General features: G+C 56.3%; 3 protein-coding genes across 4 annotated transcripts in view; 2 read left to right on the forward strand and 1 right to left on the reverse strand.

Annotated features, from left to right (window-relative positions):
- The window catches only part of PTK2B (protein tyrosine kinase 2 beta), a 119,633-nt gene extending 114,372 nt beyond the window's left edge, over positions 1-5,261 (forward strand). The window contains exon 31 of the mRNA XM_012663020.1: positions 5,115-5,261. Coding sequence (XP_012518474.1) covers positions 5,115-5,208 — 94 coding nt within the window. The 3' untranslated portion in view covers positions 5,209-5,261. The remainder of the gene's footprint in view (positions 1-5,114) is intronic.
- LOC105825275 (protein-tyrosine kinase 2-beta-like) lies at positions 619-3,385 on the forward strand. The gene is made up of 4 exons (XM_012663021.1): positions 619-1,328; positions 1,479-1,514; positions 1,868-1,892; positions 3,182-3,385. The coding sequence occupies exons 1-4, from the start codon at positions 1,251-1,253 to the stop codon at positions 3,355-3,357; spliced, it is 315 nt and encodes a 104-aa protein (XP_012518475.1). The 5' UTR covers positions 619-1,250; the 3' UTR covers positions 3,358-3,385.
- Positions 5,262-7,844: 2,583 nt separating the features above from the next.
- Positions 7,845-15,746, reverse strand: CHRNA2 (cholinergic receptor, nicotinic, alpha 2 (neuronal)). 2 transcript variants are annotated; one of them, XM_012662963.1, is made up of 6 exons: positions 15,674-15,746; positions 14,508-14,683; positions 14,034-14,078; positions 13,414-13,523; positions 9,334-10,348; positions 7,845-8,243 (listed from the first exon to the last, which is right to left on the reverse strand). In XM_012662963.1, the coding sequence occupies exons 1-6, from the start codon at positions 15,744-15,746 to the stop codon at positions 8,118-8,120; spliced, it is 1,545 nt and encodes a 514-aa protein (XP_012518417.1). In that variant the 3' UTR covers positions 7,845-8,117. The 2 variants fall into 2 exon arrangements, with proteins under 2 accessions (XP_012518417.1, XP_012518416.1); XM_012662962.1 differs by having other exon boundaries at positions 14,463-14,683.
- Between the last annotated feature and the right edge of the window lie 8,443 nt (positions 15,747-24,189).

Consider the following 24,189-nt stretch of genomic DNA (forward strand, 5'->3'; position numbering starts at 1 on the left):
CCCGCCTCGGCCTCCCAGAGAGCTAGGATTACAGGCGTGAGCCACCGCGCCGGCCGGATAGAGATCATTTTTAGCATTTTCTGCAAGTGACTTGTATGTAAATGGCCACTTCGAAGGAAAGGAACTAAGGGACCTGCCAGCTTGGTCCCTTGGTCATTTTTAGCATTTTTAGCATTTTAGCATTTTGCGTGTTATAGAAGAATCCTGCCTCTGGTGAAGGCAACCCCTGGGCTTTGTGCCATCAAGAGGAGGCCAATAACACGCTTCCTCCACCAGTCCAGGAGGCCACAGTGATCATGGCAGCAGAAAAAAAGGGAAATAGTTTGGAGGGACTGAGCTGATAATTATGCAAGTGAACCCTAGGAAAAATTGAAGGAACATAGGCAGGCATGCAATACCTTCTGTTTCCGAACTAATAGCTGAAACTGTGAATGGGTCCAAAGCCTCACAGGTGAGTTAAAACAAGGGTTAAATTAATAAGGCTAGGGAGAGGAAGGATTTATCTTATACCTATGGAGCTATATTTCTTTACATCTTGCTCTTATTTTATCTCTTAGCTCTTGCATTTCTTCTAACCTTTATTTAAATAACCCAAGCTATTAATGTTATCTTAATAAAGAGTACGTCTTCCTAGGAAGTCACGCTCGAGGGGTGCATGCTGCTGCTCCTTCTCCGAGGCTCTGCTCAGCCACGGACGCGCGTGGGGCTGCACATTGCGGGGCTAGAGACAGCACCACGGCCTCTGGAAGCTTCCAGACCTGCCGCCTTGGTTGCTTAGGTGGAGATAAGCACCAAAGGGTTTCCAGAAGGCTGGCTTTGCATTTCTAAATCTATTAAATGACAGCAACTGTCACAAATGCCAACTGACAAAGTAATGTTAGGGCAGTCACTACAAGATAAAATGTCAGTGACAGGTCAGTAATCGTCCGAGTGCAGTGCATGTTAAACAGCGCGTCCTCGGGTTTGGCATCACATGGCAACACGGGCATGCGCTCGAGGCTGGCGCCGGATGACAACTGTCTGCCTATACGGCCGGGGGTTTAGGCGCAAACTTGCAAGAAAAAAGCAGCTGGCAAGGCCGAGGCTTGCGGCTCCCAAGAGGCTCTTCAGAGGACTGTCCCTCCTCGGAGTCCGAGTGCGGGGCTCACTGTGTCCTCTCGTTTGTCCCCGCCGTGCTCCAGGAGGAGGACTTCATCCGGCCCAGCAGCCGAGAGGAGGCCCAGCAGCTGTGGGAGGCCGAGAAGATCAAGATGCGGCAGATCCTGGACAAGCAGCAGAAGCAGATGGTTCTGGATTACCAGTGGCTGCGGGAGGAGGAGAAGTCCCTGGTGAGCGAGCGCTGGGCCCGGGGTGGGGTTTCCGTGCCCTGCCTCCCTCCGCGTCCTCTTCCACACCCCCCGGCTGGGTGGAGCAAACGCATTCCTGGTACTTTGGATTCTGGAACCCTAAGTCCTTTGCTTTGGTCTCCTTCTCTGCAGGACCCCATGGTTTACATGAACGACAAGTCCCCATTGGTAAGTCCGCAGGAGAGAAGACCCCCACACCACGGGACCCCCGCCTCCCGCCCCGGGCCTACCCAGCTCCTCCTCGGCTGCCCCCCATCCTGGGAGACATCTTTTCCCTGCGTGCCAGCCTCCACGCAGCTCTTTTCCAAGCTGTCCTGTGACCTGCACCCTTAGCACCGCTGTGGCCTATCACAGGGCCCCTCTGCCTCCCAGAAAGGTCCTTCTGGTCAGGAGCTCTCAGACACCGCCATCAATGGCCCTAATCTCTAAACACGGTGGAGGGGCTGGGGACAAATGAAGCGGGGAGTGGGTTGTCGCAGAGCAGTGTGAGTGACAGGTTCTCTCTCCTCCCTTCCCTCCAGACCCCGGAGAAGGAGGTCGGCTACAGTAAGTGCTCCTGCCCTTCCTTTTGGGGGGTTTCCGCTTGGCTTCTTGGACGGGGCCACTGTCCTTGCTCATTGCCCAGTGCCGGGGGCAGTGTCTGTGTGACTCTAGGAAGCACCTGTCTTGCTTTAACTCGGAGTGTGCGGGGAGGGCCGGCTTTGGGGCTGAGAGCCACCATGCTGCTCTGCCACCCACGTCCCTCGCGCCCTGCCTGGCACCTTTCTCTTCCTCTTTCAGTTCTCAGGTCCTCTCCCCCTGCATTTGTCCCAAGGAGCGGGGGCTTCTCTCCTCCCTTGTATTTCCTGCTCACTCTGTGGGAGGCTCCGTGGGGAGGAAAATGAAGTAGCTCCACCCGCCTCTCCCCGCTCACACTCATCTTCTCCAGGCCCCAGGGGTGGAAGGGAGAAAGCGGGAGGGGAAGCCAAGACAAGGGGTCTCCAAAGCCTCTGCAGAAGGCAGGGAGGGAAGAGCCAGCAGTGAGCCTGGCTGCTGCCTGGGTCCTAGAGGGGTGGGGCTGTTGATGGTGATGACAACAGTCACAGAGAACTTAATACAAGTCAGGCACAGGCCCTGCACAAAGAGGCACAGGATGGTTGAGTAACTTGCCCAAAGTCACACAGCAAATAACTAGCAAATCTCAGATTTGAACCCATACATTCTGGCTCCAGGGTCCCTTCTGAGCTAAATCTCTTATTTTACAAATGAAAATTAAGGCCCAGGGAGTGTATGTGAGCGGCCCCAGGTGGCAGAGCTGGAGGGGAGAGTAGAACCGGGAGTTCTGAATCTCACTCCGTGCTCACTCCTCCAGCGGCTCCGCTCCACAGGCGTGTGTGTGTCTTTGCTCATCAAAGTGGGAGGAAGAGCCCGGCTCTGCTGCTGTCCCACTTCCTCGGCCCAAACGGTCAACGCAAACCTTTAGAGAATCCTCACAAGTCTACCCCAGGCGCCACAGACCCCTGCCGCCTCCCGCGCGAAGCTTCTCCCCCAGGGACGGCAGGGCCGCGGCGTGCTGGTTCTCAGGCCTGGCGTCCACCAGGGAGCAAGCACTAGCCGGGGCAGGACGCCCACTGCAGTCTCTCCAGCTCGGCCGTGGCTTTGGTTTTTTCTTTCTATAAAAGGGACAGCAGTGCTTGTCCCTGGTTACGGGAAAACCAGGGAGAGCAGAAGGTCATTTTCCCTGCCATCCTGGACTTTGGGCTCTCCTGGTGGTAGAGCAGAGGGGTTCAGCAGGCACAAAGGGATGGGTTGGGGTGCTCAGAACCGCCGCCCACTCGCCATGCTTTCCATTGCAGTGGAGTTCACGGGGCCCCCGCAGAAGCCGCCGCGGCTGGGTGCGCAGGTATGTTCTGGCTCTGATGAAGCTGATAAGACTCGATTCAGAGTTCCACGAGGCTGCAGACCACGGATTGAGAAAAATGTCACAGTTGCTCGGTTAGAATCTAGTCCAGGATCCTCATTATATAGATGAGGCCCAGAGAGGGGAGGCAACTTGCCTAAGGCCACACAGCTAATTCACGAACACCCAAGGGAAAGAACCAGTCTCCTGTCCCCTGGGGCCCCTCCCTGACCTGGAGGACAGCTCACCAGTCCAGCCCTGGTTGGGGGGGTGGGTAGGCCTTCCTTCCTGAGCCTCTGCCCTTGGCTCCCAGCACCCTGCTGTCCTTACAGCAGCCCTGGGGTGGGACAGTGGTTCTCGCCCTGGCCTGTCCATTATAATCACCTGAGGAGCTTTGAGACCACCTGCCCCCCGTGCCCAGGTGATGGTTCAGCTGGTCTGGCGTGAGGCCGCCACTAGTATTTTGCTAAGGCTCCCCGGCTGGAAACCCACTGCCCTGGACGTGGAAGGGAGGGAGGCACCCCCAGGACAGGGCACTACTGTTCCAGAGACGAGTCCTTTCCAGTCGGGTTGGTGGCTGCGTTGGTACCAGTCGCACCTGCCCGTGAAGAGTGGTAGTGTCCCCCGACTCACCCTGCCCCCCCGGCCGTGCTTGTCCCCCTCAGTCCATCCAGCCCACGGCCAACCTGGACCGGACCGACGACCAGGTGTACCTCAACGTCATGGAGCTGGTGCGGGCCGTGCTGGACCTCAAGAACGAGCTCTGTCAGCTGCCCCCCGAGGGCTACGTCGTGGTGGTGAAGGTGGGAGCTGGGGCAGGGGAGGCGGAGGCTGCTCCCCCAGGCCTGGAAGGGAAGGGGCTGTGCTTCCTTGCTGGCCAGCCCGGCAGACCCCCTTGGAGCACGGTGGCCCAGGGGAATCGAGTCCCAGGGCAGGCACCACTCAGAAGCGCTCTCCCCAAGGGAAACGTGGCTTTCTCCCAAAGCAAGAGGTGACAGTCACCCTGCCCCCTTCTCTCCCCAGAACGTGGGGCTGACCCTGCGGAAGCTCATCGGGAGCGTGGACGACCTCCTGCCCTCCTTGCCATCGTCTTCACGGACAGAGGTGAGTCCTAGTCCTCGTCCCAGCCGGGGCCGAAATCTGTCCCCTTTCTGCTGCACCTCCACCTGTCCCTAGGTGTGCTTCCCTCCAGAGGCGCATGAGGACCACCTGGCTGCCTCACTTCTGCCCTCTGAGTCCCCAGGGGGCTTCTGCACAGCACATCTGATCACACTTACTCGACTGCAGTGCACCGTGAACATAACTCTATATGCACTGGGAAGCCAAAAAGGTCATGTGACTCACTTTATTACAGTATTCGCTTTGTTGAGGTGGTCTGGAACCGAATCCACGATACCGCCCGGGTATGCCTGCACTGCGCAATGTGCTAGCTAGCGCTGGAGACAAAGCGGTCCCTGATCTCTTGACTTGACGGCAGACTGCCACCTTTACCTCTGGCCATTCTCTCCGGCGCGAGGGGACGCTGCCACGAAGGGAGGGTCTGTCCCGCTGGGTCTGGGCTGTCTGTGATTTCAGTCCTTGCAGACCCAGCTCCAGTCTGCACAGAGCATTGGATTCAGCCCAGGCCTAGGGGGCTGAGTTGCCCCCAGGGAACGTCCCATGGCCTCAGCCAACACGCAGGTGGACACCCCCCCACACTCCCGGCTTCCCCATCCTCCAGGCAGAGACTCGTGGACCCTCAGCCTCCCCCATATGCTCTTCCTACAGATCGAGGGGACCCAGAAGCTGCTCAACAAAGACCTGGCGGAGCTCATCAACAAGATGCGGCTGGCGCAGCAGAACGCGGTGACCTCCCTGAGCGAGGAGTGCAAGCGGCAGATGCTCACGGCCTCCCACGCCCTGGCCGTGGACGCCAAGAACCTGCTCGACGCCGTGGACCAGGCCAAGGTCCTGGCCAACCTGGCCCACCCACCTGCAGAGTGACTGAGCACGGGGGCTGCCTGCGACTCCCACCCCCACCTGTCGTGTACCTTCCCTGCCTTGCCTCCGGTCCTGCGGGTCTCCTTGGGGGCAAGGCCTGGCCTCTCTGCACGACCCCCTCTCCCCACCCCAGACTGAGCTGCCCAGGCTGCAGCTGGACAGAGCGGACCCTGGGCTGTGGACATGGGGTGGGGTGACAAAGATGGCTTGGAGGGGACACTGCTGCTGCCCGGCCATCCCTCCCTATCCCAGCCTGGCCCAGCTGGGCACTCGTAGGGCAGGCGTGGGGTGTCACATGGTGCCCCCAGTGGCCGAGATGGCTTTACACATGGACACGGCCAGCCGATTTGGGAACCAAGCCACTCCTCCTCCTTCCTCTTCAGCCTTCAGAGGTCCCCTGATGCACAGAGGGGCCCGGAAGGGGCTTCATTTGTGGGGTCCGGGGGCTGGTGGGATGAGGGAAGAGCCTGGCGTTCTTGTACAGTGTACAGTGGAATTTATTTAATGTGAGTGTGGCGTGGACTGACAGCCGCGCGTCCTGCTGCGGGAGGGAACCTGGAACGCGGCCCAGGAACAAGCTAACGGGGAGCGTGGGCGCAGCACAGGACGCTGCGTCGTCCGCAGCCCAGCGTCGGGAAGGACGCGGAGAGGCGCGTCCAGGTCTGGGCCTCGGGCCGAGTCCGCTCTCTCCCTCTCCCTTTTCTTCCCTTCCTTCTTTTCTCCTCTCTTTTCGTACGCCGCCTCCTTCTACCTGCCCCTTTCTCACGTCTTTGTGTAGAACACTCTTTTACCTTCTTTCTATTTGACTTGTGGCTGAATTAAAATCGTTCCCATTTGCTTCCTGGTTCGTTTGATTGTTCCGCTGATTTGATCTGCCCTGTGGGGGAGAATGGCGGCCACCGCTGCGCTCACGCAGACCGAGGGCTGACCAGCACCAGGCCTCACCCAAGGAGGGGCGTGTGGTCCCTGTGCCCTTGCGTGGGCAGCGGGGGGCACCCGACCCCACGGCAATACCCCCGGGGACCCAGGGCAGGCCCTTCCATGGTCACGTGAGGAATGCCATGTGTCACTCCTCTCCCGCCTGGCCCCAAAGCAACCCGGGCCCTGGAGGAGATTGGGCGACGCTGATGATGCTAATGAGCAGCAGACTCGTCTGCGTTTCATCTCTTTACTCACGTGCACGACAGGAGGCGTGGATGACGCGCATGCGCATCTCCGCACGCACGAGGAGGGCAGGTCTGGGAGCCTGGGCCAGGGGGCCCTGAGGGGAGGGGAGGTGGGGGGTGGAGCCGCGTGCACAGGAGCCAGCAGGAGCCAGAGGCCAGAATGGGCCCCGCGTGGAGCATCTTGGGAGAGAAATGAGGAGTGGGGACCCGGGCCGGGGTGTCCCGGGCAGGCAGGCTTCCCTGGTCTGTCAGGGAGCAGCGTGTAGGGGCTGGGAAGGAGGGGACCCCAAAGACTGAAAGGAAACCAGGAGCTTGCCCTGCTCGGTTTCCTGGCTGAGGTCCCCACACTGTCCACGGAACCCAGTGCTGTCTGTTCGCTGCTGCGGTCCCACCCTCGGGGGCTGCGCAGAGCTCAGGAGACGCCCCAGGCCACTCCCATTCCCCGATCCCCAGGAGCAGCAGCTGGGCCTGGGCTCCGCAAGCAGCCGTGGGCCCTGGAGTGTTCAGTCCAAGGTGCAAGAACAGGCTGCCCCAAAGGGTTCAGAGCAGGTTGGACACATCTCGGGCCTCTGGGAAGGACAGAATGGGGGGACAGGCTGGGAAGGGCGCAGTCCTGCAGCTTTGCCATCTACACAGTGGTCGCAGGGTCCAAAGTGACCCAGCTCACTGCCCTCAACCACGCAGAACAAATGTCCTGGGTGCTGGACGCCGCTGGCCCGGCGCTGTGCCGCGTGCTGGACACCAGGACAAACACAAGGCAGGGGACCTGCCCTTGAGCAGTTCAGACTCAAAGGAACCGAAGCAAAGATCTTAAACTCCCACGTGAGGCGTGCTGATGGGGCAGGGACGGGGACCAGGGGATCTGCAGGCAGTGGCACTCAGCTCCCCCAGACCTCCTGGGGCTCCAGCCAGTGCTCAGCCCTTCTGCAGCAAGGAAAGGGAGGGCAGATATCAGGAGAAGCTGGTTGGGGGGGTCGGGGGAGCCACAGGCGCTTCCAGGTGGGCGGAATGGCCCAGCGACCCGCACCCATCCATCCATTCCTCCTCCAAAAGCACCTGGCCTGTGTCTCCACCTACATGCGGGCCCTGCCTTTCTGGAAGAGCCTGTCATTCTCCTGCTGCTCCTGACAGCTCAGAGCCCTGCAGGCTCAGACAGACTCTGAATTTCACGCTAAGCCTGGCTTAGAGAGACCCCAACCCGCCTCTCCAGCCTCCTCCCGCTGCTCCCCGCAACAGAGCCCCGCCCCCCAGCTGCTGTCCCAGGCACTGGGGCTCATTCCTGAACCCAAAATGCCGTTCAGAGCCCTTCCACCCCAGGCACCCTCCCTGCTTCCCCACAAGGCCCTCCTGTGAGGTCCGAGTCCCCTTCCTCTCCAGCCCAGCCCTGGCCCTCAGCACTCCTGCCTGGCCCTGCAGTGTAGGGGCTGTGCTGCTCTTCCAGAACTATCTGGTTCTACCCGGCGTTGTTGTCACCCTATCCTAACCTTCTGCAAACCCCTCCCCCTCCCAGCTCCCCAGCACCCAGAAGAGGGCCCTGCACCCAGCAGCGTCTCAGCACTCGGTATAGTGACGTCAGGTGGGGTGTTCCGAGAAGTCCCCGGCGACCGGGCAGTGCTTGGACTCCACGCAGAGGCACCAGCAGGCAAACGGCATCCACCCTGGACGCTACTCTAGAGGCAGCTGCAGTTAAGGGTACTTAAAAGGTGGCCAGCGGGGCCACCTGGAAGCAATGGAGGGGAGGGAGGATCAGATCATTCCCGCCAGGAACGGAGGGAGGAAGAGGCCGATGGTGCCCAGGAAGCAGACGACGATGAACAGCCAGAGGAAAATCCTGTCGATGACCATGGCCACGCACTTCCAGTCCTCCTTCACCTGCAGGCGGAAACCGGCTCTCAGTGACAGGCCTGCGCCTCGGGGAGGGTCAGTGTCCCCCTGTGCAAAGCCCCTGCAAGGACGACCACAGGGGACCTGGGCAATGAAGGTCGGTGCAGGCAGCAGGGGTGCAGGGGAGAGACAGGGTGGCCTCCAGGCTCAGAGAACTCCCTGGTGATTCCTGTCCCATCCCAGCCCCTCCACACAGCCCAGAGCCTCCCCACGTGCTCTCAGGTTGCAGGTAAAGGGACACCAGAGGACACAGGAGGTGGCAGAACCAGCTGGGGATTTCAGTGCAACGTCAGTTAAAATGCAACAGTTACAAAATGCTAGAGGCTTTGCTGTCCCCCACGTTGCCACCCCACCCACCTGCAGGACCTGGAGAGGAGGGGGCAGGTGAAGGTGGGTGTGACCCAGGGTGGGTTGGGGGAAGGGCAGGGGGCTTTGTGGACCTTGGGCTCACAGCCCAGGCAGGGGAGTCTGGACTCCACACTGCTCCTGGATTAGATAATGGTTAATTTTCTTATCTACTCAACAAGGCCACCTGGCAACAACCTCCTGGCCTCTTATCCTTCCCTGGGCTGATAAGAAGAACTTTGTGATGGGGCAGTGGCCTGCTCGCCTAATCATGCTGGAGCTCCCCCCCCACCCCCGGTACAACTGAGAGTCTACAGGGTTTGTGGGTGAACAGTGAAGTCTGCAAAATGCCCAGAGCCTGTGAACGAGGGGGAGGAGGAGGAGACCATGCAGGATGAAGGAGGAAGGCTGGGCTCATTTGCTGGGCCTCTCCTAAAATAGTACCCCGACCTCCAGGGCACTGGTGAGAGCTGGCGGCCTGTGGGAGGCACAGGGTCAGCCTGTGCAGTCCTCCCTCTCTAGCTCGTGTGCTCCCAGTTAGGCCAAGCTGGGCGTGCTTGGCCCCTGTGGCAGGCAATAAATGTCCCAAGAGCTGCCAGCTAGACATTCTCTCACCAGTATGTTCTAGGCTCCTAAGGGCCACGAGGGGTCCTCAGGGGAGGGCTGGCCTGAGCTCACACCTGGGGAGAGGAGGTCCCCTGCCAGGCTCGCCCCTACCCCAGCCCCCACGCACCGAAGAGTCGGCATCCTCAGACCGCAGGTGGTCAGCGATATAGTGCACACCTTCCAGTGCCTTCTGCACGCGAGGTGACAGCAGGATCTCGCTCTCCTGCAAGGGCCCCTCAGCCTTGGGACCCGAGGCCCCCGGGCGCAGGCCGCCCTGGCTGTGGAGGGCGCCGGTGGGGGGTGCAGAGTAACCAGCGCGCGCCCATCTGCCCTCCTCCGCCGCCAGCGCCTCCCTGTCCTCGCCGTCCACGCTGGTCTCCAGCCAGTGGTACGAGGGGCCGAGCTGCAGGCCCGGGGGGGCGCGGAGCTCCAAGGGCGGCGGGGGCCGATGCATCAGGAGCCAGCGGGGCACGCGGCCCAGCAGGGCCCCCCGCACCCAGCGGGGCATGGCGTGCGTGCGCGGCGAGCGGTGGTGCACATTGAGCACGAAGACGGCGATGACGATGGACAGGGTGACGAAGATCATGGTGAAGAGCAGGTACTCGCCGATGAGCGGGATGACCAGCGAGGTGGACGGGATGATCTCGGTGATGAGCAGCAGGAAGACGGTGAGCGAGAGCAGCACGGAGATGCACAGCGTGATCTTCTCGCCGCAGTCGGACGGCAGGTAGAAGACCAGCACGGTGAGGCAGGAGAGGAGCAGGCAGGGGAGGATGAGGTTCACGGTGTAGAAGAGCGGCAGCCGCCGGATGACGAAGGTGTAGGTGACATCGGGGTAGATCTCGGCGCAGCAGTCGTACTTCTTGGAGTTGTAGGTGCCCGTGGCGTTCACGATGGCCCACTCCCCGCTCTCCCAGTAGTCCTTCAGGTCCACCGACTGCTCCATCTGCTCCAGGTCGATCTTGGCCTTGTCGTAGGTCCAGGAGCCGAACTTCATCTTGCAGCTCTGCTGGTCGAAGGGGAAGAAGGTGACGTCGATGCTGCAGGAGCTCTTGTAGATGGCCGGGGGCACCCAGTGCACGGCGCCCGTGGAGAAGAGGTGGGCCTTGGTCATGTGGGTCACCGCAAACTCCCCGTCTGCACTGGGAGAGGAGAGGACCTGGGTGCCCTGCACGCCCCCTGCCCAGGCCGGGCTGCTCACGGCCGGCAGCAGGCGAACCCCACAGACGAGGGCGGACCTGGCCGGGCCGTCGGGGTTCAGGCGCACGCGTGAGCCTCTCCCAGCACACCTGAGCAGCCTTTCCCACGACCATCTTTTTAATTACAAAAGTGGGAATTGTCTAGAATAAAGCGCTGAGAATGTTTAAAATAACCACTATTCACATTTTGATGTATATAGCATGCGAAACTATTACACGTATGATCTATGTGATGGTCACACACATGCATATTTGTGACCATGGGGTATATGGAGTTTGCCTGTTTTTATTCACTTAATATTTTAGAGTGATTATTTGTGACTATGTGTTCTTTTCCGTAGCAGATGGCGAGTCGCCCCTCAGGAAGGGGTTCGTGTCCTTTGCACCTGGGACCTTTCACTCCTGCTCAGAAGAGACCTAAGGTCTTTGCTGGTGAAGACACGTCTCGAATCCACCCACGTAACATGCATTTGGGAGCCAGCCTCGCCCACCAGGGCCTCTACCAGAGCAAGAAGAGGAATGAGACAAGGTCCCTGCCCTTAAGGGGCCAGGAGGAGATGAGACACAGCAGGACCCACTACAGCGTCAGGAGGCAGCTCGGCAGCAGCACGGGGAGTGTGGGCAGCGGGCGCCCCAGACCTGGCTGGGTGAGGGGGTCACGGTGAGGGCTGCCGTTTGCACAGCGCCCTGACCCACGGTAGGATTTGGCAGACAGACGGGTGGAGAGTGAACCAGCTCAGGGTCCCCAAGGGAGCAAGGAACAGGTGGGAAGGGCAAAACTCACAGGGTGCACCCAGGGGAGGGAGGACAGAGTATGGGGGCAGTGGGAGATGAGTCTGGGACACTGTGGCACCAGGCATCCAAAGACCCACAAGGACTCTGGGGACGCTGGAACAGTGGTGGCCCGTCAGTGAACCCTAAGCCCCGGGGAATCCAAAGAATACATGGAAGAGAGACTTTTTTCCCATGGAGGAGTTCCAGGGTAGAGATATAGGCCGGCTGGAAACAGCTACTTTGAAAGAGAGTAACAAACACTTCGCTTCGGTGCAAGAATTTAAATTAAAAGCGGGGCGGGGGGCGGGGGGGCACTTTGGTCATCACACACAGTCACCACTAGATGGCAGCGTGAGCCCACCTGCTAACCTGGCCTGGGTGTCTACACTGAGGGGATCCTGCTTTAAATGTCCAGAGTTTGGTTCCGACTTTTTTTTTTTTTTGAGACAGAGTCTCACTGTGTTGCCCGGGCTAGAGTGAGTGCCGTGGCGTCAGCCTAGCTCACAGCAACCTCAAACTCCTGGGCTCGAGCGATCCTCCTGCCTCAGCCTCCCGAGTAGCTGGGACTACAGGCATGCGCCACCATGCCCGGCTAATTTTTTCTATATATTTTTAGTTGTCCGATTAATTTATTTCCATTTTTAGTAGAGACGGGGTCTCGCTCTTGCTCAGGCTGGTTTCGTGGTTCCAACTTTTGAACTGTCGAAAGAGTTTCTCATAATAATCAGGTAACACCGGTTGAAGCCTTATTGGCAATCCTACAACTGCAAGTCCTACCTGCTGTGGGACTTTGCTCCTGGCCTCTGCCAGAGGCACAGGAAGCAGAAACTAGAAGGGCCTCCGGGGCACAGAGACATCACAGGGTGGGGGGGTCCGTGAGCCCCGCGGCAGCCGCAAACACTGGACACCTGAGGTGGGAGACCTGCCAGGTAACCCCGTGGGGAACGTGTGCTCGCCAAGATGGCTTAGGCCTGGCAGAACTGGACAGTGTTAGGAGCCACCTGTCCTATCTGGGGATGCCAACCCAGAAGTGGGACTCTTTCCTCTTTATTTCATTGTTTAAAAATAGCATTTTCCAAGTAGGGTCAAAGGAATTGGGGAATGCTGGGCTGGATGGGGTTTTTAGCTGCAGAACTCCTAACAACATTTAAAATGCTATTGTGCTCTGCCGTTTTCCAAAGGACTGGGGTGGGAATAACGACATACAATGTTGTCCAAAACTATTTGACCACAGAACCCTTTTTCATACCGACTCATATCTCAAGGAAGTAGTGCTCCTTAGCATCTTTGGAAGACATTTTTAGACAAACATGACACCAAACACGTTTTAATTTGAACTGCTTGACTTTTAAAGGAAGAATTATCTGATATCAAACATGCAAATGAAATTATAGGTTTCTGTTTAGCCTATCAAAAAATGTGATTTGGGCCAGGCTTGGTGGCTCACACCTGTAATTCTAGCACTTTGCGAGGCCAAGGTGGGAGGATCGCTTGACCCCAGGAGTTTGAGACCAGCCTGGGCAACATAGCCAGATCCCATCTCTAAAATTTAAAAAAAAAAAATTAGCTAGGTGCGGTGGCATGCCCCTGTAGTCCCAGCTACTCGGGAGGCTGAGACAGGAGGATGGCTTGAGCCCAGGAGTTGGAGACTGCAGTGAGCTATGATGATACCACTGTACTCTAGCCTGGGCAACAGAGCAAGATCCTATCTCACAAATTTAAAAAATGTTATTTATTTATTTTTTAAATTTAATTTAATTTAATATTTGTCCACTGAGGCTTTCTTTAGATGCCCCTGCCTTGTATTAGCTTCTAGTCATTATGGTCCTTTTGGTCTTGAAGACAACTATAAAATAATAAGATTTTTTTTAAAAAGTGAGTTTGTCCCCTTTAAGGGTGTTATCCCAGGATGAGGCTTACCCGTTCCAACGAGGCGCCATCCTTCAACACTCCAGCCCCGAGGCATTGTTTTCTGAGCCGGCACCACATTTTTCAAGGAATACTCGGGATTGGCAAACCTTTGTCCCACTCGCACGGCGCCAGGCGCCGGTACATAGTGGGCACTCAGTACGTATCGGGGTGTGAGCGAGGGAACAAAACCAAAGGAATAGGGGAAGGTGGGCGCAGACACCCAGCAAAGCAGCGGGGAGGGAGACACCCCGGCCCATGTACCCGCCCCTCCCGGGGGCCTCCCAGGGTTCTCCCAGGGTTCCCGGCACCACAGCGCTTCCTACTTGTTGTAGAGGACAATGTCGGGCGTCCAGATCATCTCTGAAGGCACCCGGAGGGAGGTGATGTTGCCGAAATCGGCCGGGTTCCAGCGCAGCTTGTAGTCGCTCCACTCCTGCGCGTGGGGGGAGTCAGTCACCGGTGCCACCCGGGAGGGGCCCGGGCAAGCCTTGGGCAGTGGGGCGCCCCGAACCTGGCTGGGCAGGGCCACTGCTTCAGAGCACCCAGAGAGGTCCCCACCGGCCCTGCGGGTCAGAAGGGGCTGCCATGCCAGGAAAGGCTCGGACCTAGTAACCAACCTTCTCGCTTTGCCCTGACTTTAGTGGCCAAGGTCCCCGGCACACGGAGTGGACTGGACACCCGAGTCCTGCCTCTCCCTGGCTGGACGACCCGGTGGCCACTGCACTCATCTGTAGTGAAGCCACCATTGTTGGTGCGGTTTTTCACACCCTCCAGCCAGGAAGAACCTCCCTGACGTTCTCAGGGGCCACGGCGGGCTGGCTTTGGGAGCATCCCGAGGGGCAACCGGACGGTCCGCTGTGAATTCGGGTCTTGCTGTTCCCTGGCCCCTGGTTAGTGACAGGTGCTGCCTGGATTCCCGCCCCTGGCCCTGGAGGGGTCTCACCTGCTTTAGCCAGACGTTGGTGGTCATCATCTGGTTCTTCTCGTCCTGGCGGGGAGCAGAGAGAGCAAGAACAGTTAGAGGGGTGGACCCGGCCCCAGAAAACAGGGAGGAGTGGCAGAGGCTGTTTCAGGCCCCCACTCGCGGGAAGACCCTCTAATACGGCATCCAAAGGACAGCCCCCCCGCCACCCCTCCCGACACTGCCACCCTTACTCAGAGTCCCCAGGGTCACACAGGCACTGTTCCCAATCGGCGCCCTGCCAGGAGGGGCTCCCCAGGGCTGGGGGATGGGGATGGAGCTGGCCCCACCCCCAAAGTCTAGGGGAGGGCGGGGCTGGGGCCCAGGGAGCAGCCTCAAGAAATAGTGGGGGGCGGAGAGGCGTGTGTCTCGGGGCTGACTCCGGGACGAGGGCTGGGAGGACAGGCGCACCACATCGATGAGCTGGGCGATGGACAACCCAAAGCGCACGATCACCACGTCCAAGGTGTTGGGCACCGGGCGTGCCCAGCGGTTGTAGCCCCCAAAGAGGTGCTTGAAGAGGTGGTCCTCGGCGTGGGTGCGGGAGCCTCGCTGTGTTGGCACCAGGGGACCCGGAGAGGAGGGGGTGTCTCCGGGCGCTGGGGGATGTGGGCGCTGGGTTTCCTCTCCACCTGCCGTGAAATCAGAGCCACTCAGCCTCACGGGGCCTCAGTTTGCTCATCTGTAAAATGGGGATGCGAATCCAGACCCTATCGCAGAACGCTGTTAAGGATTAAATAGAAAATGTCTATCAGGGCTTAACACAGTTCAGAGCGCACCGCACAGAGATCAAGAAAGGTCAGCTGCTTGGGGACAGTAGCTAAGAAAGAGTGGGAACAGGTGCTGCAGAGGGGTGAGACACAGGGAAGTGGGGACACTCGGACCCCGAGGATGGCTGCGATGTGGGGGAGACGCCTGGTCTGAATGTGGGGAGCTGCAGGGAGAAGGGTTCCTTGGGCATCGCAGTGAGCCCGGCCGGGGTGAGTGGCGTCTGTTTCCCGCCACCTGTCAGACGGGCCATTACCGCTAACAGCGAAACCCTCTGCCACTTTGGGCATCTCCTCGATTTTTCTTAAACCGCTGGCATTTGCCACCTTTGATCAGGTTGGCAAAGCGTTGGGAAATTGATATCTCTCTCATTGGCTTTCTCTGTGATCTGCAAAGAGCTTCACCACTTCAGGGCTCTGCTGCCTGAGCAGGTCGGGAACTATGGCTCCAAAATCCAGAAAAATGTGTCAGCACCATCTGGGACCAAAAGCACAGCAGTGACAATAGCCGCCTTGCATGTGCCCTGGTGCCTGCTGCGTCCGCGATGCTAGTCAAACTTGCGCTCCGTCCTCACAATAGCCCTGGGAGGTCCACAATACTATTTGTGTTTTGCAGCTGAGGAACATCGACACTCGGGGACGTTCAAGGTGACACAGCTGCTAATGTCAGAGCTGTGACCACTCCCACCCCCTCACCCACCTTCTCCCAGTGGAACGAGCCACGCGGCTGACGGCCGCTAATGTCCCCTGCAGCTTTGACGGTTGGTTGCAAAGAGTCCACCTACAGGAGAGTCCTCCAGACAGCTTGCGAGTTTACAGGTGTGACATGAGGTCTCACTGGTGACACCCACTCACCTGTCGGAGTCAGCAGGAGCCAGCACAGGCAGAGCCTCCTCAAGGACAGGAGCGCAGGACGGGAGGGGCCCATGGCTTCAGAGGACGGGTCCGACTGCCCCTGGACATCAGAAGGCGGCAGCTTGGGGCCGTGCTGTGGGTTGTCTCTGACCACCTGCTGTGCTGAGAAGAGCCCAGGGGAGGAGGAAGCTCCGAGAGAGTCCGTGGAAGGAGACCACAGCTGGCCTCTGAATTTAGGGAGCGACACCGTGTCAGACATTTGTACCCATGGTCCAACTGTTCACTCTTGCCTTTGTTCATTTATCTTTCCACACCTCATCCTTTATCGCAGCCAATTATGTGCCAGGCGCCAGGGACAGAGACCTGAGTGAACGAGGTCCTGAGCGGACACGGTAGAGAAGAATCAGAAGGAAGGAAAATTCTAGCGTCTCATCCTCCCATCCACCCCTGATGGGAGGTACGACGTTATTGGTTTAGCCTCATTCGTTTCAAAGCCATCCTCGGAGGCCCCAAGTTCCCTGAGCATCCTTTCCAGGCTTTTTACAATTCTCGATGTCGGGAAGTTCTTCCCTGAGTCTGATTCTAAGTAAGCATCTGTTGAGTTGAGTCGAGTTGGGTTGAAAGATCGTGGTGTTGCCACCAGAAGCTAAACTTTGTCAACACCCAAGGCAAACTGCAGAGCAGGAGAAGTTTTTCCTCTGCTCCCTGCACTCATTCAAACTCCTGCCCTCCGTGGAGCCGCCTGTGTGGTTCCTTCTCTCTCTGTCATCCCCCCTACCCTGCAGGACTTAGGATTCCCCACGTGTCCCATCCCCTCCTCGTTTACCTGTAAATCACGACCACCCGGAAGTTTAGCTTGCTTGTTAAAATAAAGAAGCGTTACAGCACTCAATGGCTGAGGTGTACCACGGCACAGGCATGAAGATTCCGTTGTTTTCCTTAGATGTTAGGAAACAGGGCTGGGAAGTGCAGGGAAAGGGGGTTGCAGGACCCCCTTTGATGTTAACTCCTAAGAACAACATGCACTTGTGTAGTTTTCAGGTTTACAAGGCACCTTGGCCTCATTTGGACCTCACATCACCCCCAGGAGGGTGCAGGGAAGAGATATTATTATTGCTTTGATATAAATAAAAAAAAACTGATGTTCAAAGAAGTTGACCAAGTTGCCCAAGTCCGCCTAGTTAAAAAGTGATGAAGCTGGGATTCGAGCTAAGGTCTTCAGCTTCTAAACTATAATGTGATAAATCATCATGAGGTAGTCACCAGGAGGGCAGTTTTGTGTAAGCAACTCCGCCAGTACCTGCCTGTGTTCTGCAGACCTGAGCACCGTGACCGTCCCTGTGAAGCCACTGTCAGGACTGAGGTCTGTGGGGGACGGGGGATGAGGGGACAGACATCCCCCCCAAAGCTGGGCCCACTTGGATCTAAGGTTCTAGGAGCTTCTTCTAGGTGCAGATGCACTTACTCATCCTTCCAAACAATATCATGGCCGCAGATTCCAAGGCTGTGATCTGTTTCAACCAAGTGCGTGTAATAAAAAGACAGATTTCTCCCCACTAGCGAGAACAGGAATCCAGGCATGCCGAAATTGCATCATTTAGAGATCCAAGGAGAGCTGTCCCGTGTGCAAATGAGATGCAGTGACTCTAGAGGACTTATTCCAGCAAGATGCCTCAAATCTGCATCCCTCGCGATTAGCCCGCCATGATAATTTCATTAATATGTCACAGGAAACCGAGGAGGAATTGTTCTGGGTAATTGATAGCAATTAGAGGAAACTTCCACCTCTGGTTAGGAAGGTGTCAAAAGAGAAAAGCTGCAGACTCTGACCCTCTGAGTGGCTGGATTGGCAGGTTTGGGGGAGGCGGTGGCAGTGGGTGACGTCCCTATCTGTAAAGTGGGGCTGGGTGGGTGGGGTGCACAGAGAAGCTTGTGCAAAAGACATTGCATATGTAAAGCGCTCAGACATCAGCATCCCACTGGGCTTGTATTGTCGCTGCAGCCCTTGCCCCGACCACCCCCTCCCTACCCCCACTCCCGCACTCACCGCAGCCCCTCCCACCCACCTGCATCCTGGTTCCACTGAAGTCAAGGTAATCTGGGCTCACTTCCCTGTTCATCTTCCCACCGCAGCTGGTTTTCCAACTACTCACCCACCAGGTCACGTTCTCCTCTCTCAGGACCCACCCGGTTCTTCTCTACCATCCAGAAACCGTCCAGCCCCCGCCCCGCCACCAGGCATGGGAGTCCCAGCTCTGTCACAATTGCCAATACTGTACCCCCAAAGAAACCCCTCGACTAGAGGAAATGATATTATTTCTTCTTCCAAATAATTTCACCAGAGGTGCTTAGAGGGTAGAGAACATGCTTCTAGTTTCTACGTCTGCTCCGCTCAATAACTTGATCAATGGCAGGAGCTTAACAGCTCAAGGTTGGGTAGAATCTTAAAGGTCATCCGAACTACTACAGCAGCCGGGGCAGGGACCCACTCCACAAAGTCCAGGCTTGGAACAACCCAGCAACGAAGCACTTGCTCCCTCCCAAGTCAGTAAATAACCATCGGTGCCTGTTAGCCTTTCATAAAGCACATGGAATATTTACTGAATGAATAAAGAAAGGAGCAAAAGAAGGAATCGTAGTAATAAAGACAGAGGAGCAGACACAGTAAAGTCACTACTCCTGAGACCAAGCTATCCACACCAGCCCAGAGCGCAGGACTAAAATTTTAGGAGACTAAAATTTTTCTAGGAGCAGGCAACTTCCAGCATTCTGACATCACCCCCTTCTGAGTACCCAGAAGCTGCCAGTACCCCTTTGGCCCCACACCCACAATCTCCCCACATGCACGATGTCCCTGACATAAGCCTGGGGGCAGCTTTCTTACCTGTGGTCACAGAAGAAGACAGGCCATTCAAGGGCTGCAGAGAGCCGTCCTGGCTTGGTGACTCTGGGCAGCTGACAAAAGTCCCCCCGGAAACAGCATGGCAGGTACAGAATGGTCACTTCATTTCACGGTCAGAGGCTGAAGCTTGAGGGTTTGGAAGACACCCTGTTGAGCGGAGGGAGACTGTGGGAGGGCCCGTGGGCTTCCCGGGGACGGCTGGGCAAGCCCTGCAGAGAGCTCAGTTCTCCCGGGGCTGCCCGGCTCTGACAGCCAGAGGAGGCTTCATGCACGTGCCACCTCTTCGTGGCTTCATGAGGAGGGCAGCCTGGAGACCTGGACCAGAGGGGTCGGCAGGTAAAACCCCAGCCTGACCCCAGGAGGGGCCAAGGCTTAGCAACCAAGCGCATGGGCTCACGCTCTCCTCTCCCTCCCTCCCTCCCTCCCTCTCTCCCTCCCTCTCTCCCTCTTCCTCTCTCTCCCTCTCTCTCTCTCTCTCTCCTCCCTCACACACACACACACACACACACACACCCTCTCGAAGGGGAACCAGGAGGAGGAGGAGCCTGCGACCATTCAGTCTGTGTCCAGTGGGGACAGGCGCAGACCTGCTTTCCCCTGTCCAGTTACTGTGACGCTTCCCTCCCTGCACCACCGGACCCTGTGCTCCAGCATCATTGCCTGGGGCCCCTGAGCAGCAGGGGAGCCGCCCCTGGGACCTGGGCTGTCCCTGGCCACCAGCCCACAGTTCTCTTCTCCTCCTTCTCCCCTGTAGGACCCCCCCCCCCGCACCCAGCCACCTACAGGACCACCGGGTCACTTGCCTGCCACCTCCTTAGCCTCCTTGCAGGTGACCTTGCCTTCCATGTCCCAGAGAAGCCCCGTTTTCTCTTGTATCAAACCAGGAATCCTGTTCCTCCTCCTGTGCACAGCGAATCTTGGCCCCTGGGACCTTGAGGGCAGCCATCTATCAACAGCCCGGCTTCCTCGGACCTTCCCAGCCCTCCCCACTGCGTCCTTCCCCTCAGCCCCTAAATAAGCCCATTGCCCCACCCTCAAATCTCTCAGGGTTCCGCCTCCCCGTAAAGCTGCTCGATCTCTCATATCCCTTATTCTGTTCAAAGCAAAGGCCGGGGACAGAGACCGCCGAGGTTTGATTTCTGACTCTGCTCTTTAGCAGTGGCACGATCCTGGTCAGGTCTCTTACGCCTCTTGTGCCTCAGTTTCCTCGCATGTCAAAGGAGGACGTGAACAATGGCTCCTACTTCGCAGGCCTGTCAGGAGGAGTAAATGAGTTGTAACGGTATAAGCAAAGTGCCCGGAACAGCAGGACAGCGCATGGCGCATACAGACACACACACACACACACACACGTGCACGTGCATTGCATGTACACCCGCATATGTGATTGCTACGATCAGCTTTTGAGAAAATTAAAAGACATAAAATACAAAAAACCATAAACACCCACATTTCCACTATCCATAATTAACAAATGTTAACACTTTACCATTGGGATTCTTGGTTACAAGCAATAAAAACCTCCTGATGACTTGAAGCAGAGAACGACGGTGCTGACGGACAGTGGCTCATTCTCAGAAGCACCTAGAAGCTGGAGGAGCTGCCTGGACGGTAGGTGAGAACAAGGAAGCAGCAGCCTCAACTGCAGCCCGATCGGCCCCAGAGTGGCCACAGCGGTGGCCCTGCTGCTGCGGCGCTGGACGCAAACCTGGCCACGTCACTGGTGCTGCTGTCACTGCCGTCCCTGGAAGCCAGCCGTCCCTGCTGTTGTCACGACTACTGCCACAGTTAATTCGCCTCTAGCTTTGCCTCTCTGTGTCACTAGCTCCTGACACAAAGGTCGGGACGGATGCGTCAGATTAAACCAGATGCAAGGAAGGCTGAGGACGCAGGAATCTGGCGCTCCGAGTCCTGTGTGGAAGGAGGGCTCCCTCCCTTCAAGGTGGGGACATGCCCAAAACATTTGAAAGAGTTTAAGTGCTGGGAAATCCAGCTCTTTGGCTCCTGAAGTCAAAGCACACCCAACTTTCCACAGTCACACTTTGAAAAAAAATGTTTACGCTTAATTATCCTAAAATTTGTCCTGGGAATTTTTTTGTTTTGTTTCGAGACAGGGTCTCTCACTCTGTCGCCTGGGCTAGAGTGCAGTGGTGTCATCACAGCTCACAGCAACCTCAAACTCCTGAGCTCAAGGGATCCTTCTGCCTCAGCCTCTCGAACAGCTAGGACTACGGGCATGCGCCACCACTAACTACGGGCTCACGCTAACCCCACAGGGACACAGCCCCAAGTCTCACCGGTCACTCTGTCCAGCTCTGAGTCCACCCTTTTGGTGGTGTCCACTCCTGCTCTAGCCCTGACATAATTGTCATCTTGCAATTCTGTTTTCTATGGAGTAAATCATGAAGGTCATCAAAAACACATTGCCTATAGAGTAACAGGGTGGGCAGAAAATAAAATAAATTAGCAAAGTAAGGAAGAGAATACGGACAGGTACAGTCCTTGTAGTAGTAGCTCATGAAGTTATAACTGGTGTTTATAGCTTTCTTCTCCACCCATCCTCCAAAAAAAGCATCTACTGTATTCTATAAAAGCCAAATTGCTCCCCTCTCCACCATGGAAGGGGTTCAGTGTAATCACCTCGCCACCAGGTGAATAATTTGGGCATCTGGGCTCCAGCAGCACATCTGGAGCTCGGGCTTTGTCACGGCTGCTGGGAGGATGGGCATTCGGCAGTAGCAGCAATAGAAGCCACGCTGGAAACAGCATCTGTAACTGGAGTCACTTAATGAAGTTCACAATGACCCCCCGACATTCTACAAGACCCACCTAACTAGGTAGAGTTGGTGATAGTGAAGATTAACTGGCACCATTCCAGTCCTCCACGGTGGTCCTAATCCTTTTCATCCCCCCAGAGACATGGCATTGATGTCATTGGTTCTGTCATTAGGTAGGGGGACCTGCAGAGCTTCTTGTTGACTCTCCCATTAGCAGATCCATGATGATCACGTACCATGTACTGGGAAGCTTCACTCACTCAGATCTCAGCACCCAAGCTCCAAACCACCTCCCACACGCCCTGCAATGGAGACAATGGTCCTCTGTCACCAGTACACATCTCAGGCCTTGGAAAAAGAAGTATCTCATGGGAACTTTTCTATTAGGATGGCGAACAGGTCGTACATAAAGAAATCCATTCCGATATCCCTACTCCCCCAAGTCTTCCTTACATTGCACTAAATTCTGACATCTCGTCTTCACCTTACATGGATGACCAAATGAGCAACTGTTTATACCCTGCCCAGCTGTTCCAATTTGTAGACTAAACCGAAGTCTTTAGAAAGCCCACCCTCCTTGGTCAGCCACGCTCTACTTCAACTTTCTGTCTCTGATCTAGTACCTTAAGAATCCACTTCTACGTACGTTCCCCAGATCGTGAACACATACGAGCAGAATCTTGTGGAGATTGGGGGAGTTTTGTGTTTCTTCTCGGGTATTTCCTCAGAACCTGCATGCTGGGGCATGTGGGACTCCGACTCCAGCTCAAGCTACTCAAGTTCAGAGGCAGAAAGGGGTGGAAGGGTGGGGTGTGTGGAAAGCCAGCTAATCTGGTGGTGCATGTCCTTTAGGCCAGGATGTGTCAACCCAAATAAATGACAGAGGCAAAAATCCTAATCCATGGAGGTTTATTAAGCCAAGATTTTGAGGACGCACCCGAGAAAAACACAAACCAAAGAGGAGGTGTGGCTGTTTTTCCAAAAGGGGAGGTTGGAACCGACAGCATTTTAAAGCCATATAAGGGGAAGGAAAAAGGCAGGCAGTGGGGTAGGGAGGTGATGAGGTAGCAGTTGCATTCTTGTGAGGCCCCCAAAATTTACATTTTATGTAAAATAAAGGAGTGCAGAAAGCATCAACCATGTGGATGTCCCTGGGTAGGTGGAAGCATGTCTGATCCTGTCTTGTCTCCAGATCTGTTACCTGTAAGATAAACGTGTCATTCATCATCAGTGTGGGATGGAACAGGCTTTAGTTTTAGGTGCTGGACACAGGTGCAACTTGCACGTCCTTGCTCACGGGAGGTCAGCGAGGACGTTCCTTAACGAGTGACCTGTGGCACCAGCTCTTCACAGGTGCCTGAGCTTTTGCCTTCTCTTTGGCATGAGGAGCCAGGGGGTGGCCCTGAGCCTCTGATTTTCTTTTTACAGACGTGCCAGGATTTTCAGCTTAGGCAGGAACAAGCTCATCAGACAGAGAAAGGGAAGCATCTTGCATTGACAAGGGAGGCTCCGTGGCATTCGTCATGGGAAGCTACACAATTATTAAAGTCTCATTTCACCCCAGGCAGTGCTAATGCAACAATTGGGCAAATCCCAGGATCAAAATTTGAACTTGAAATTTAGCCATCTAGGCGGTTATCAGTTTGTTGCATGTTCAATATATCTCTTTAAGCATCTCTCCTTCAGAGCGCCCACGATGTTTTCTCAGCAGAGAGCACAGGAAAGACACTGCGGGAGGAGGAGGAAGAAGTTTCTTGCGATTTCTGGCACAGGTGGGGCAGAGGGACCTTGCAGAGATCACCTCTCTGCAGCCCTCTTGAGGTAGGAACCAGAGGCCTCGTAGGTGCCCACACTTGACTGCGGCCAGGCGTCACGCGTGAGGCAGACTGCGAGAAAACTCCTTTAGAGAAGAGAAGACAGGCAGAGATCGCCAAGAGAACAGTTGTAGATAAGGAAGAGAAGCGGCCCAAGGACTGGCCTCTTGTTAGAGATCAGGAAAGAGATTGCCGAGCCAGCGAAGAAACCAAGCAGGAGCTGAGGCAAACCAGGCGGGAGCAACCCAGCAGCCTGTGTCTTTGGTTTGGTTTTGTTTTTCCTTTTTAAAATTTTGCTAGATTTAGGGTGTACGCATCGAATCCCGTTGCATGTATACATGCAACAGTTTGGGTCTGGGCTGTTGGTGTACCCATCAACCAAGTAGCGTCCACTGAGTCACACAGGTGAGCTTTCATCCCTCGCCCCTTCCCCCCGCTTTGAGTCTCCAATGTCTATTATACCACTTTGTGTGCCCTGTGTAGACACAGTTTAGCTCCCACGTATCAGTGAGAACATGTGGCATTTATTTTTCCATTCCTCGATGAGTTCACTTAGGATAATGGCCTCTAGCTCCATCCGAGTTGCTGCGAATGACATTATTTCATTCTCTCTTATCACTAAGTAGTACTCCACAGTACGTGTATATAAATATTAAAATTACCAGACGTCGGGATCGGGCTTTACATTGCAAAAAGACATCCAGTTCCCATAGCCCCGCTGGGTAAGCTCTTGTCTCCCTGTACCTTGGGTTGCAGAAAACGTAGGGGCAGCGTGACTCATGAAAAAGAACACAGCGCAGTAAAATGCAATTGAGACCTTTAATCTTTGCTTAAGCAATCCAGCCAGAAAGTTCCGTAACTTCCAAGGCATAAAATATTCCAGGCCGGGCACAGTGGTTCACGCCTGTAAGCCTAGCATTCTGGGAGGCAGAGGCGGGAGGATCACTTGAGCTCAGGAGTTTGAGACCAGCCTGAGCAAGAGTGAGACTCCATCTCTACCAAAAATAGAAAAATTAGCCGGGT

The sequence above is a fragment of the Propithecus coquereli genome, unplaced genomic scaffold, assembly GCF_000956105.1.
Source record: "Propithecus coquereli isolate 6110/MARCELLA unplaced genomic scaffold, Pcoq_1.0 Scaffold79, whole genome shotgun sequence".
NCBI classification, from domain to species: domain Eukaryota; kingdom Metazoa; phylum Chordata; class Mammalia; order Primates; family Indriidae; genus Propithecus; species Propithecus coquereli.